We start from the raw sequence: 14,734 nt of genomic DNA, 5'->3' as shown, positions 1-14,734 counted from the left end.
TCATTTTGAATTTTTGCGTTCTTATGAATTTGTTCACGAACCGTAAATCGAGAATGGGCCTCATTGTCTCGTCTACTTTTGGTACCAGGAAGTATGTTGAGTATACTCCTGTGTTTCTTTCCTTGAAGGGTACCCTTTCTATGGCCTGCTTCCGCAGGAGTTCTTTTGCTTCTTCCTGAAGGCACTGCAGCTGCTTGCTTGCTAGCGGCTTTCTTCTTGGTTTTCTGCTTGTTGGCCTCGCCTCCAACTCTATGCAGTATCCGAATTGGATAATGTTGAGGATCCATTTGTCTGATGTGATTCCTCTCCACTCCTGGAGGTGGAATCTTAATCTTCCTCCCACTGGTGTCCTGTGGTCGTAGGTGTCTAGTTTGTCTTGACCCATCTGTACGTGCTGCCCCCTGGGATCTTTTTTGTGGGTGGGCACACGGATTTTTTTGAAGTCACTTGGAGGTGGGCTGCTGGCCCCCTCTTCTATTTTGTCCCCGTCCATTTCTCCCTCGAAAGGACTGGCCTCTTTGTTGGTACTGCCAGGGCTGTTTCTGATGGCCCTGCTGACCCTGCGAGTCTGCCTGGTGCGTTTGCTGGAAAGCCTGGTGTGATGTACCTGGCTGGTTTCCGCCTCTTCCGCCGGGCCTCCGTGACGGGGTGCCCCTCTTGTTCCCTCTGAACTGCAATGCTCCCATGGATCTTGCTGTTTCGTTATCCTTCTTAAGTTGGCTGAGTTGCTCATCAACTGTTTGTCCGAAAAGCGTACTGCCGTTGAACGGTGTGTTCAGGATGCTGTGTTGCACCTCCGGTTTGAAACCGGATATCCTGAGCCAGGCGTGTCTCCTTTCCGTGACGCCCATCATCATGAGCCTGCTGGCGGTGTCTGCCCCATCCAGGGCCGTCTTAAGGCAAGAATTTGCAGCATTCTTCCCCTCTTCAATTAGCTTTTCGGCTTTCTGCTTGGCATCCTGGGGCAAGTCCTTCACCAACTGCCCCAGTCCCTCCATGATTTGGTACATGTGTCTGTTTACCAGGGCGTTGGAATTAGCCATGCGCCAGTGGGTCGCGGCATTCCGTTCGATCCTTCAGCCCACCAGATCCATCCTTTTGCTCTCTTTATCCGGTGGCGGGCCCGAGGTAGTGGGTACGTTAGCCCTCCTCCTTGCTGTGGCCGTGATAATGGAGTCTGCGGAGACCGTGCCCTGAATGTAGGCCGGGTCCTTTGCGGCATGCTTGTACTTCTTCTCAGTTCTGGGAGTTACTGCCTTGCATGTTGCGGGCTCCCTGAAAGCTTCCTTCCCCTGAGCCAAGACGCTCTCGAGCATCGGGAGGAACTGGCTCCTCGTTTGTGTTGGGAGCAATGTTTCCAGAAGGAAGTCTGCTTTCTGCTTCTCTTCGTCGAGCTTGAGCTTGAAAGCTGCTGCGGCAGATTGTATCACCGCGTTGTAGGCCCCGATGTCGTCCGGCGGCGAGGGCCTCGAGGGGTAGGTGTCGACCACCTCCTCCGGGCTGTCGGTGTCGACATCGATGTAATCTACCTCCTGAAGGTCATAGGGCGCCGACTCTGTGTCTGTCCTGCCCTCATCTTCCTCCCCATAGCTGTAGCTCTCGTGGGGATTCTCGTACTCCTCCTGGTCGTCGAACACCTCGACGTCCTGGTCTTGCTCGGTGACTTCGGCGACCTCTTCTTCTTCCTCCTCGACCGCCTCCAGCACTGGTGGCTTGGTCTTGTGAGGGATCGTGAAGGCCTTCATCCTTGCGTCGAAATCTTTTTTCCGCTGCATGAAGTTCTCCATTTCTGCCTCGAGGCGCCTTCTTTTCTTTTCCATCTCGGCCGCGTGTTCCGCGTCGGATGGTTCCGCCGCTCTCTTCGACGGATGGCTCGTCGCCGTGCCTCTCGGAGTCGAAGTTTTCGACGTCGAACCGGATATCGGGTCTCTGGTCGTCGTCGACAGTTTCGGGTCTTTCTCCCTCGTCGATCGATCCTTTTCGGGGACGATTTTCGACGTCTTCTGCTGATCAGCAGCTCTCGGCGCCGGGGACTCCTTCTCTGAGGATCCGCTGGGCCGGGGAGTAGTCGCGGACGCCGCCTTTTTTGGCGTCGGCGCTTTCGGGGTCTTGCCCTCGATTTTTCGAGACTCAGAGTCTCTCGGGTTCTTGGGGGCCGAAGAGTCTCCTACCTTGTCAGAAGTCTTCGTGTAATCGGTCTCTACGACCGTGTAGCTGTCGTCTTCGGCGGCAGCGTTGTCTTCTTCCTCGGAGGACATCCCCAGCTCGTAGAGCGACGGGGTCGGGGCCTTCCCCTGCAGGGCGGCGTGTGCTACCCTCTGCCTCTCTCTCACACGAAGGGTCTTCGGGGTGAAGGCGGAACAGGCGTTGCAGTCTCCGCTTTCGTGGTCCACCGGTAGGCAAAGGTTGCATACCGGGTGCTGGTCCTTCTGCGCGTACTTGTGGTGGCAGTTACGGCAGAACTTGAACGGCGTGTTGTCCATCCTCGAGCGTCCAGGGCCTCTCTGGTCGCGTGTTCGTCGACGGACGTCGAAGATCTGGATGGAAAACGCCTTATCTTTGCTTGTCTTTCGTCGGTGAAGTCCCCTGGAGTCTTCAGATGACTTCTCCTCGTCTTTTCTGTATTTTCTTTCTTCTTTCTCCAAAAATGTCTGGAGCCCAAACGGGAACGATCCAGACCCGACCGCGGAAAAAAAGAATCTGAAGATGGCGCCCAAGAGTGGGAGCTTCCGCAGGAAGCATGCCGACGTCACCGGAAATACACCCAAAGGGGGTGTGACGCCGACGCCCACCTGGGCAAAGAAAAAAAAAAAAAAAAACACAAAGAAAAGACTACGAATCCGGACCCAACCACAAGACCGCGGAATAATGCACAGCATAGTGAATCCAGAAAGATTCACGCTGCAAAACAAACATATCAATGCCTTTTCTTTTCCTACAATTCTGTGCTTCGCAAAAGTGGTGGTCTTGATGCTGAAGATGACTGAGATGCTGAGCTTTGGCTAGCCTGAAAAATCTTCCTCATCACTGAAGCTTTCAATAGCAAACCCTATTTCCATTGCAAAAGGTGCCTTTATGTTAATCTGGATGCCAGTGATGCCTTCCACCCTGTGAGTCACGACATCTTATGTCTTGATGTCAAATATGAAAAGAAACGTCTGTGGTGGGTCAATTTCTCTTAGCAACAACTTGGTGAGCCAGAGTGGGCTTGGGAAAGTTCTGCCACCTCTGCTGGCCCTTCTGCCTGGGGTGTTCCCTCAAGATACAGGCCCATAGATGTTTTTGAACCCAGACGACATTCCTCAGGCATGACAAAAATGGTGAACCACATAACTGATGCCCCAGGATGGTGGTGAATCAAAAATTGTATTTCAAGTTACATAGGCAGAGTGGTGGTCAAGGGTCACACAGAGCCAAAATTAAGTGTTGCACTGCCACTGCTGTGAATTATGGGGCCTACACCAGATTCCTGCTGCTCTTTGAGTGCCTCGGTCAAGGGTATTATATAGAGTGCCAAATGTATAAATGCAAATGGCTCTGATAAAAAAGAAAAACAATGTTCACTATTATTCACAGTAGGCTTTTTTATGAAACCATTTTGATAATGAAGATTGTATTAGAAAGACTGTGATCGTGTATGCAGGCAAAGTTATTATAATATTTATGACCACTACAAAAGCCGAGAAACAGGTGAAAAATGCTTGTGTCAGAGTGACTGAATAAGCAAGTTTTTAACAAGTTTTTAACTATCTCCTGAACTACTTCAGCTATTTAATTTAATGTTCCGTGGACATAAACACAGGTAAATAAAGAGAACTGCCACACCATGCAACTCTCAGATGGTTCCTGGATAATGTACTTCACATTTTGGGATCAGTTAAAAGTTGCCTGCCCTATGTGTCTAGAACGTTGCTGATTGGAGATGGTGCAATGTAAAGAGTCTTAGTGAAAGGAAAGAAAGGACTGCTGATCAACAACTAGCATACTTTTGGTCTCTCCACTGTGTATAACTAAATCCACTTTCGGAATCAAACAGATGATTATCCTTTTAGTCTACAAAGATCATACTAATGCAGAATAAGACATACCAAACTTGTTCAGAACTAATGTGATACCACTACACTCATTTCACCGAGCACCACAACTTAGCTGGGTGGTGATTCAAACTACTATGACTTAGGATGAATGACTTATAACAGTGGCAATATTTGCTGATACAGCTCTACAAATATCCCCAGGATCAGAAGTCTAATACAATATTGCATTTAGGGTTACATCAAGCCTGGCATTGGCCTACTGTGTGGCATTCTTTGAATCAGGTGTTTCCAAAGAGCACAGTTTGAGTGAACGAGTCTCTCAAGAAGGGTATGTTACTTTATTACGTCACTGTTAATTCCAGAATGGGCTATATTCTAAATTCACCATCTCTTAATATGAATTTAGAAGCATCCTATGCTGGAGAATTTTACTTTTTCACTCCACATCTGAGCTATTTTAAGCACCATCTGTCTCTGATTGACTGTCACATGCCTCCTGCTTCACAGCGAAGACCAGGCTGACAGGAGACACTAAGAAGCAGCATCAGAAGCAGAACTGCACAGAGCTTCTGGCTGGGTTACTACATCAACACATGAACCTACTAATAAGCTGAACTGACAGCAGGTAACCACAAGAGGCTCTTACAACGTCACAAGGTTATCAATACTCCGCATTTCAAGTCGCAACCATAGACAGAATTATTTCTAGTCTGAAGAGGTACATGATTCAAATAGCTTTCTGAAATACGGTCCTACTGCAGTTAGATCGAACATATATCCCTCCCTCACTTCATGGACAAACAAATCTATGCTCCAATGCATACAAGGTCACAGATATGCAACTCAAATACATACATATTGATACAAGTGGTTTAATCTGAAACACAGTCTGCTGGGATGGATTTGAAGTATTGGATCTAAGAGGTTTATATTTACCATGAGTGGGAAACTCAAGTTGAAAGATTTCTAATGAAGTATTTTTTTATTATAATTTAATACATTAATAAAAGATAATGGGCTTTTATTAAACCAGGCTCTAGTGTTATTGGGATAACTAATTTCATCATATGTCAGCTTTCACATCTAGGAGCTTAATGAGTCAGTTCCCAATAGAAATATGTCGAATTAGGAGCTTCACGACATTGATATATTCTTCATATGAAGCAAGGTGTCAGTACAACATAAAGAGTGCCATCATCAATCAATGTTGCTATTTATCAACACAATCTCCCCTTCCAGGGATGATTGCACTGTAACGCAAATTAGCAGCTGGGGGGAAAAATTCATTTTTTGAAGGCACTCCATTAGATTCAGACCGAATTCTTCCTTATCACAGTTCAGCAACCGTATGTAACCTCTATGCAAGAGACCTGAAAGGTCACTTCTGCATTTTTCAGTGCAACATGCTACACAAAAACAAAATGCCATGAACATACACTCTAGTGAGCACGACCATAGACACTATTTCACACAATTCAAGGGACAGGTTGCGGGCAAGACCAGTCCTGAAGACAAAGAAATTAGTTACTTGCCTGTAACTCCAGTTCTCCAACATTGTTATCTTTATATAGTCACATGATTGAATCGTTCCCCATCGTCATGGTGGTGGAATGATTTAAGCATGTAAATATATAAAAGATCCAATGTTGGAGAACATGAAGTGAGAGAGTGAGCGAATGAGTGAGTTAGTGCGTCGTGAAGTTCTCCATAGCTTTGAGAGCTTCCCACATCGTCAACGAAGAATAAATGAAAAAGCATGTTGTAAGCCTGAGGATCCCCATTATATAGATTAACAGTCATAACAGATTACACGTCTCCAGCAACCAGTCTTTGAGGGCAAAGTCAGGCCCACATCACACTATGAGAACCAATCCTTTCTGCCACTGTGCCCAATGTGGAGGTGTTCTGGTCACTTGGAAGCTCTGTCTGTACTCTAATGCAGCCACTGCCCACCTTAACATTTAGGACCCCATACTCTGCATTCAAACTCAACAACAGAGCAATGTAATACCTGAACTCCTGCTCGCTGACTACTTCTCCCAGATACTCGATGATGAATTGACCAGACTTTAAGGGTTCCTTGGTACGAATGCCCCATCCCTTGCCCTCGGCTCGGAAACGTTCTAGGCACTGCACCCACTCATGCCTCTGAATCCTCTGGTTACGGCACTGGTCTCCACAGGGGCAGGTATTCGGGGAACATTCAGCAAAGATCATCCTTCAAAAGAGAACAAGGAGTTGCACTTAAGCTTTGAAATGAGCCTCACACTAACGAATGCAAAATTAGAATTCACACAGAAAATCATTACAAAAACTTAACACTCAGTTGACGTGTGTCTTTCACAGTCTCTTCACAAAATACACGGCTAAAAGTTAATTCCAAATCGAAGTCTTCTGTACAGAGAACAGTGAGGTAGACAGTAAAATTAAGTTCTCCAATAAATTGACTAGTTGTTGAAAAGTAATAATTATTGAGGGTTTCCTGAACACTGATGCCTTCATAACAGCTTCCGTCCCACAACCTAGTTCGCAAATAATACTCTTCTTTTTACTGTAAAGCCTATTTCTCCATTCCCGCTTATGCTAAATTCCATTGAAGCACGTCAAGATTTTTGGCAAGGTCTTTCACACCACAACCCTTAATTCTTATTACTGCATAGCCCCTTGTCTACGCAGGAATCACTTCTAGTGCTAAAGATAAGTGACAGCCAAGGCAATATTGTTCTTACAATAAAATTACACGTCTGGGGTTGAACAGAAAATATTGGTGGCTGGCCAGCAGCCTTGCAAACAATAAAGCAGTATTTCACCTGTACTGGCAGGAATGTGTTTGGTTTGGCTTGCCAAGTTTCTTTGGTGTGCTCTCTAGTTCGTCTGCTGTTATTTAATTCCAAAACTCTCCTTTTGCAATTTTACCAAGTCACAGCCTTCTTCTAAAAATCAGGCTTTTGAAACATTGTGTGACAAAATTTTCAGATAACAAAGTAATTCAAAAGTAAAGAGCAAACAGTTTTTATCGAAAAATAAAATCAGTACAGGATCTGACAAATCTGAATTTAAGGTTGTGAGCGTGCATGTCATTTCTGGCATTCCAATGACACCCTACACTATTAGGGAGGTCATTTCACAACCCTACTGATCAGTTTCTCATCTGTAATAAGTTCCCATTTTAGAGTATTTACGATGGCTCCAAATTACCATTATGCTGGTTATAAATAAACATATCGAATAGTTTCTTACCTGTCGGTGTAGTTTTGCAGCTTGAAGATCTTTCTGGATTCACTATGCTATGCATTATTCCGCGGTCTTGTGGTTGGGTCCAGATTCGTAGTTTTTTCTTTGTTTTATTTTGTAGCCCAGGTGGGCGTCGGCGTCTCACCTCTTGGTGTATTTCCGGTGACGTCGGCATGCTTCCTGCGGAAGCTCTCACTCTTGGGCGCCATCTTCGGATTCTTTTTTTCGTGTTTGTTCTGTTACCGAAGTTATGGCAATGTTCCATTGAGTTATTCACCGCTTTAACCTCTAAGATGTCTTGTATAAGTATTGTCTCTGTTTTAACCACCTCTTATCTCTCCAGCCTCATCTTTCTGGCGGAGGTAGGTGGGTGGGTTCGCTAGTGAATCCAGAAAGATCTTCAAGCTGCAAAACTACACCGACAGGTAAGAAACTATTCGTTTTGCAGCGTGAATCTTTCTGGATTCACTATGCTGTGCATAGACTTTGTAGCGGTTTCCTATGGTTGTGGCGGCTGGGTGGAAGAGGAGCGTTGGTTATTGAATATGTGTTGAAGCACCTTTTGTCCGACTTGTGCTTCCTTGTTCATCTGTATATCCACGCAGTAGTGCTTCGTGAACGTGTGCACTGAAGCCCATGTTGCCGCCAGGCATATGTCCTGAATGGGAGTGTTAGCCAGGAAGGCTATTGTAGCTCCCTTCTTCCAGGTAGAGTGGGCCCGTGTCCCCTCTGCTAGTTCCTGTCCTGCTCGCTTGTGGCAGACTGTATTGTTTGAGCGATCCATCGCGCAATTGTTCCTTTAGTTACCGGTTTTCCCATGAAACTGTTAGCGAAGGACATAAAGAACTGTTTTGTCTTCCTGTGTTCCTTCGTTCTTTCGATGTAGTGCATGACTGCCCTTCTGGCGTCTAGGGTGTGCAGAGCCCGTTCAGCGCTAGTGGCTGGTTTCTGGAAGAAACTTGGTATTTGTATAGTCTGGTTCATGTGGAACCTCGACACCACCTTTGGCATGAAGTGTGGGTCCGTTCTCATCACAACCCTGTCGTTGTGTATTTGGATGTAGGGTTCCTGCAGCGGTAGTGCTTGGAGCTCACTCACTCTGCGTAGTGATGTGATTGCTACCAGGAATGCTGTTTTCATGGTCAGCGTTTCCAGTGAGGCCTTGTGCAGTGGCTCGAAGGGTTCTTTCATGAGTTCCGTAAGGACTAGGTTAAGGTTCCATGCAGGTGGCGGCACCCTCTTTGGTGGTGCGATCCTCTTTGCCCCTTCCATGAATCTCTTAACCACCTGGGATGTGAAGAAACTTTTGCACGTCTCCCCCCTTGTGTAAGCGACTATCGCTGCCAAGTGGATTCTTAACGAGGATGAGCTTAGGTTCTTGTCTAGCAGGTGCGTGAGGTACTTCAGCACCGTTGAGTCCCTCTTCATCTTATTGTGTAGATTTTCTTTCCTGCACCACAGTGTAAATCTCTTCCATTTTTCCGTGTGCTGGGCCCCCGTGCCTCCGAAGTACCCTTAGGGTGCTTTCCGGCAGTCTCAAATGTTCAAACTCTAGGTCTTCAGGAGCCACGCTACCAGGCTCAGGCTCTCTGGCTCTGGGTGCAGCACCTCTCCGTTTTGCATGGAGAGTAGGTCTTTTCTTCTCCCGAATCTGTGGGGTGCACACTGTGTCATCTCCATGATCTGTGAATACCATGTCTGCCTGGCCCACTGCGGAGCGACCAGGATCATGTTCATGTTGCTCGTTCTGCATTTGCTGAGCACCTTGTGCATCAGCGTTATCGGGGGAAAAGCGTAAGCAAATGTCCTGGACCAATCTATCCATAGGGCATTCCCCAGGGACCGCTCCACGGGCTGCCTGGACGCGAAGTTTCGGCATTTTGCATTCTGGCGTGTTGCAAACAGGTCCACCGACGGTGTCCCCCACCTGTCGAACAGCCTCCTCATTTCCTGTGCATTGAGCTGCCACTCGTGGGATGCCGATGTTTGTCTGCTGAGCCAATCTGCCTCTACGTTGTCCTTCCCCGGTAGATGTATGGCCAACAGGTCTATGTTGAGTGGGACGGCCCACCTCCATATCTCCTGCGCTAACCTTGAAAGCGGGGCTGATTGCGTCCCGCCCTGCTTGTTGATGTAAAACATCGCTGTTGTGTTGTCCGTCTGGATTAACACTCTCTGGTTGTACAGTTTCGTTGGAAAGGCTTTCAAAGCGAGGAAAACTGTCTTCAACTCCAGGTAATTGATGTGCCTGATCGCATCTGCGGGGGACCACAGCCCTCGCACTCGTAGTCTCTCCATGTGGGCGTCCCATCCTTTCTGTAATGCGTCCGTGGTTATGGTCACAGTCGGCGTTGGTGGCGCCAGAGGCCTTCCTTTTGACATGTTCCCCATGTTCCACCATGCCACTTCTTTCTGCACTGCGTGCGTTACAACCACTAGATCCTCCCAACGACCTGTATCTTGTGACCATTGCTCCTGTAGCCATTCCTGTAAGGGCCTCATGTGCAGCTGTACATTTGACACTAGGTGTATGCATGATGCCATCATGCCCATGATTTTGCTCGCTGTTCTCACTGTCCGAGCTTGCCCCTTCCGGTAGAGCCGTGTCTCCCACACCAGCGCTCTCGATCTCTTCTCGCTGGGGATCACCTTGCTCTGTAAGGTGTCGATCTGTGCTCCCAGGAAGATTTTTACTTGTTACGACTCCAGTGACGACTTCCTCCAGTGGATGGAGAGACCCAGGTTCATCAGCGTGCTCGTCACTCTCTGCGCGTGCTGCTTGCATGTTTTGTATGAGCTTGCTTTTATGAGCCAGTTGTCCAGGTAAGGGTATACATGTAACCCTTCTCTTCGTAGATGTGCTGCGACTGTCGCAAGGCACTTTGTGAAGACCCTTGGTGCCGATTTGAGTCCGAACGCCAGGGTTATGAATTGGTAGTGGTTTTCTCCTATGGTGAACCTGAGCAGATGCTTGTGCCCTCTGTTCAGTGGGATGTGCAGGTAGGCGTCCTTGAGGTCTATGGTGACCATGAAGTCCCCGCCTTGCAATTGAGGCAATACCTCTTGCAGGGAGGTCATTTTGAAATTTTGCGTCTTTATGAATTTGTTCAAGAACCTTAGGTCCAGGATGGGTCTCATTGTCTCGTCTACTTTTAGTACCAAGAAGTACGTTGAGTACACGCCACTGTTCCTTTCTCTGTAAGGTACTGGTTCTATGGCCCGCTTCCGCAGGAGCTCCTTTGCTTCTTCCTGAAGGAGCCCCAGCTCTTTCTTTGCGAGTGGCCTTCTTTTGGGTTTTCTGTTTGTTGGTTTCCCTTCCAACTCTAAACAGTATCCGAACTGTATGATGTTGAGCACCCATTTGTCCGAGGTTATTCTCTTCCATATCTGGAAGGAATGTGTCAGTCTTCCTCCCACTGGTCTGACGTGCTCGTAGGTGTTTAGTTCGCGTAACTCCTGTTCGTTTTGTGCGTGCTCCACCCTCGGAGTTTTTGCTCTGGTGGGCACAAGGGGCTTGCGGAAGTCACTTGGAGGCGGGTTGCTGACCCCCTCTCTTGTTCTGCCCACGTCCATTTCCTCTCCCGCGAAAGGACTGGCCTCTTGGTTGGTACTGCCAGGACTGTTTTTGTTGACCCTGCGGTGTCTGGGTGTCTGTCTGGTGTGTTTGTTAGAACGCCTGGTGAGATGTTCCTGGCTGGTTCCCTCCCCTCCCGTGCGGTTTACGTGACGGGGTGCCTCGCTTAGTACCTCTGAACTACAATGCCCCCATGGATCTTGCAGTCTCATTGTCTTTATTCAGCTGACTGAGCTTCTCATCAACCGGTGCCCCGAGGAGCGTCTCGACGTTGAACGGGGTATTGAGGATGCTGTGTTGCACCTCCGGCTTGAAACCTGAAATCCTGAGCCAGGCATGCCTTCTTTCCGTCATGCCCATCATCATGAGCCTGCTGGAGGTGTCCGCTCCGTCCAGGGCCGTCTTGAGGCAGGAATTTGCCACATTCTTCCCTTCTTCGACCAGGGTTTCAGCTCTTTGCTTGAATTCCTGGGGCATGTTCTTTATTAGCTGGCCAAGCTCCTCAATGACCTGGTACATGTGTCTGTTGAGCAGTGCGTTGGAATTTGCCATGCGCCAGTGCATTGCGGCATTCCTTTCTATCCTCCTCCCCACGAGGTCCATCCTTTTGCTTTCTTTGTCTGGGGGTGGGCCAGAAGTAGTAGGCACATTGGCCCTCTTCCTTGCCGTGGCTGCGATGATGGAGTCTGCCGAGACCGTGCCCTGAATGTAGGGTGGGTCTTTGGAGGAATGTTTGTACTTTTTCTCCGTCCTGGGAGTGACTGCTTTGCAGGTTGCGGGCTCCCTGAAAGCTTCTTTCCCCTGTGCCATGACGCTTTCGAGCATGGGAAGGTACTGGCTCCTTGTCTGAGTGGGGAGCAGTGTCTCTAGAAGGAAGTCTGCCTTTTGCTTCTCTTCGTCGAGTTTCAGCTTGAAGGCTGTTGCGGCGTTCCTGATGACTGTGTTGGAGACCCCAATGTCATCCGGCGGCGAGGGCCTCGAGGGATATGTGTCTACGCACTCCTCTGGGCTCTCGGTGTCTACGTCCTGCCAGTCTATCTCCTGAGTCTCTGAGGATGCAGACCCTAGGAGCATTCTGCGGTCGTCGTCTCCTTCGTAATCCTAGTAGGAGGGCTCCTCCTCTTCTGGTTCGTCGAAAGCCTCGATGTTTAACGACTGTCCCTCGACATCGTAGTCCTCCTCCTCCGTTATCTCGACTACCTGTGGCCTAGGTTTTGTCAGGATCATGAAGTCCTTCATCCTGGCGTCGAATTCCTTCTTCCGCTGCAGGATGCTCTCCATTTCGGCCTCGAGCCGCCTCTTCTTTTTCTCCGTACTAAGAGGAAGGGATCCCAGTGTATACAGGGAGCAGTTAAATACAATTCAAATGAGTTAATCAAAAACAATTATTTTGATCCGCAAAGTTTTTATTCACAGTGGGATCCAGTGTATTGAATATACGTAGCATAACAAACAATCAACTGTATTGAAGGTCATACAGTGCCCCAGGAAGGGAAAAGGGGAAGGGATAGTGAGTAGGTAAGGGAAGTGATGGGATTACGTGACAGTAAAATCAATCCTTCAAAGACCTATTCATGCTATAATTAGTATAGCAACAGCTGCCATAAAACATGGCGACATTATTTGAAAAGAGGCATACAACACAAGGTACAGTGTATTGATCGGCTGCCCTCGTACGGAGCTCCCAGATTTATTCCTACCGAACAAACTACGGATCCATTCCCCACGATGCCTGAAATTACCGAATCCTGATACTATGCAGGACGCTACCATCGATGCAGCTCCATTGTCTTCAATTTCCTAATTAAGACCACACGGCGGACTTTTGACCCTGTGGTCCCCTGCCCCTCCCCCTCGTCCTGATGAAGACCCCACAGCAAGGTTAAACTGTCCTGCAACTTCAGAGGGTCGGACTGTTTTTTTCAATTGCGGCAACCTCACGCCAATATTTTGTATATACACTGTACCTTGTGTTGTATGCCTCTTTTCAAATAATGTCGCCATGTTTTATGGCAGCTGTTGCTATACACATATAGCATGAATAGGTCTTTGAAGGATTGATTTTACTGTCACGTAATCCCATCACTTCCCTTACCTACTCACTATCACTTCCCCTTTTCCCTTCCTGGGGCACTGTATGACCTTCAATACAGTTGATTGTTTGTTATGCTACGTATATTCAATACACTGGATCCCACTGTGAATAAAAACTTTGCGGATCAAAATAATTGTTTTTGATTAACTGATTTGAATTGTATTTAACTGCTCCCTGTATACACTGGGATCCCTTCCTCTTAGTACTTATTGAACCCAGGTCCCAGTGACTATATTTGGGTAAACCCCCCTTCTATAAACCTCTTCTTTTTCTCCATCTCGGCAGCCTGTTCTGTGTCGAGTGGCTCTGCCCGTCTTTTCGGCGGACCGGTAGGCGCCGTGCCGATCCTCGGCGCCGAAGGCTTCGGTGCCGAGCTTGCTTTCGGGTCCTTTGTCGGGGCTGAAGTGACCTTCGGGTCCTTTTCCCTCGGCGTCGAACGCTCCTTTTCGGGGACGTTTTTCGACGTCATTTGCTGTTCTCCAGCTCTCGGTGCCGGGGACTCCTTCTCAGAGGATCCGCTGGCCCTGTGTGTAGTCGCGGGCGCCGAAGTTTTCGGCGCCGGCGCTTTCGAGGTTTTGCCCTCGTTTTTTCGAGACTCGTGGTCTCTTGAGTCTTTTGGGGACGAAGAGTCTCCTACCTTGTACGGAGTCTTGGTATTATCGGTCTCTACGACCGTGTAGCCGTCGTCTTCGGCAGCGGCGTTGTCTTCTTCGTCCGAAGATAGGCCCAGGTCTCGAAGGGACGGCGGTGGGCCCCTACCCTGCATGTTGGCGTTGGCTACCCTCTGTCTCGCTCTAACTCGAAGAGTCTTCGGCGTGAAGGCGGAGCAGGCGTTGCAGTCCTTGCTCTCGTGGTCGACCGGTAGGCAAAGGTTGCAAACCGGGTGCTGGTCCTTCTGCGCGTACTTGTGGTGGCAGTTACGGCAGAATTTGAACGGAGTGTTGTCCATCTCGTGCTTTCAGGGGGCCCCCTGAACCTGCATCCTCCAATGGACGTCGAATTTCTTGAAATTCTTCCTCTTCTTCTTCGATGATGAAGTCTCCTGTAGTCTTTTCTGTAATTTTCGTCCAAGTTGTGATATTTTCTTCTTCTTTCTCCAAAAATGTCTGGAGCCCTTTCGGGAACGATCCAGACCCAACCGCGGAAAAAATAATCTGAAGATGGCGCCCAAGAGTGGGAGCTTCCGCAGGAAGCATGCCGACGTCACCGGAAATACACCAAGAGGTGAGACGCCGACACCCACCTGGGCTACAAAAAAACAAAAAATAAACAAAGAAAAGACTACGAATCCGGACCCAACCACAAGACCGCGGAATAATGCACAGCATAGTGAATCCAGAAAGATTCACGCTGCAAAACCATGGCTAGAGCAGGACTCCGTCTGGCCAATATTGTTGTTGCCCAATATGCATCTGTTAGCCATTTCTAGCTCTTTTTCCAGTATTATAGAGTATTAAATGCATGAAGTAAGCATGTAATGTAATTGGACAATTTATTATCACGCCTTGCAAATAATTCAATTTATTTATGATATTCCAAGAGGTTGCTTAACCACAAGGGTAAATGTGCACTTTACAGCCAGACAAAGAGAAAAAACTGATTCACTGTAGATGTACAAGAGCAACAGTGAGTAGGAAGTAAAGTCACATTATCACAATGCTTGTTGGTGCCCTCACCGGTTCAGGCAATCATCCACGCAACCCTTTTCTTTGTCATGTTCTGGTCTCTTGCAGTTACATGTGGTGGCCTCATACCCTGACAAAGGCTTCACATCCACATAGACATCTTAGAGAC

The 14,734-nt window shown here is 48.1% G+C and overlaps 1 protein-coding gene across 2 annotated transcripts in view; it reads right to left on the bottom strand.

Moving 5' to 3' along the window:
- The window catches only part of ASH1L (ASH1 like histone lysine methyltransferase), a 709,056-nt gene that overhangs the window by 279,265 nt on the left and 415,057 nt on the right, over positions 1 to 14,734 (bottom strand). For both annotated transcript variants that reach the window (XM_078670708.1, XM_078670709.1), the window contains exons 10-11: positions 14,617 to 14,725; positions 6,049 to 6,255 (exon numbers count right to left, since the gene is read on the bottom strand). In XM_078670708.1, coding sequence (XP_078526834.1) covers positions 6,049 to 6,255; positions 14,617 to 14,725 — 316 coding nt within the window. The remainder of the gene's footprint in view (positions 1 to 6,048; positions 6,256 to 14,616; positions 14,726 to 14,734) is intronic.

Source organism: Lissotriton helveticus, chromosome 12 (genome assembly GCF_964261635.1).
Source record: "Lissotriton helveticus chromosome 12, aLisHel1.1, whole genome shotgun sequence".
NCBI classification, from domain to species: domain Eukaryota; kingdom Metazoa; phylum Chordata; class Amphibia; order Caudata; family Salamandridae; genus Lissotriton; species Lissotriton helveticus.
The sequence above is the reverse complement of the archived record's forward strand: the minus strand, read 5'-3'. Positions and strand labels throughout refer to the sequence as shown.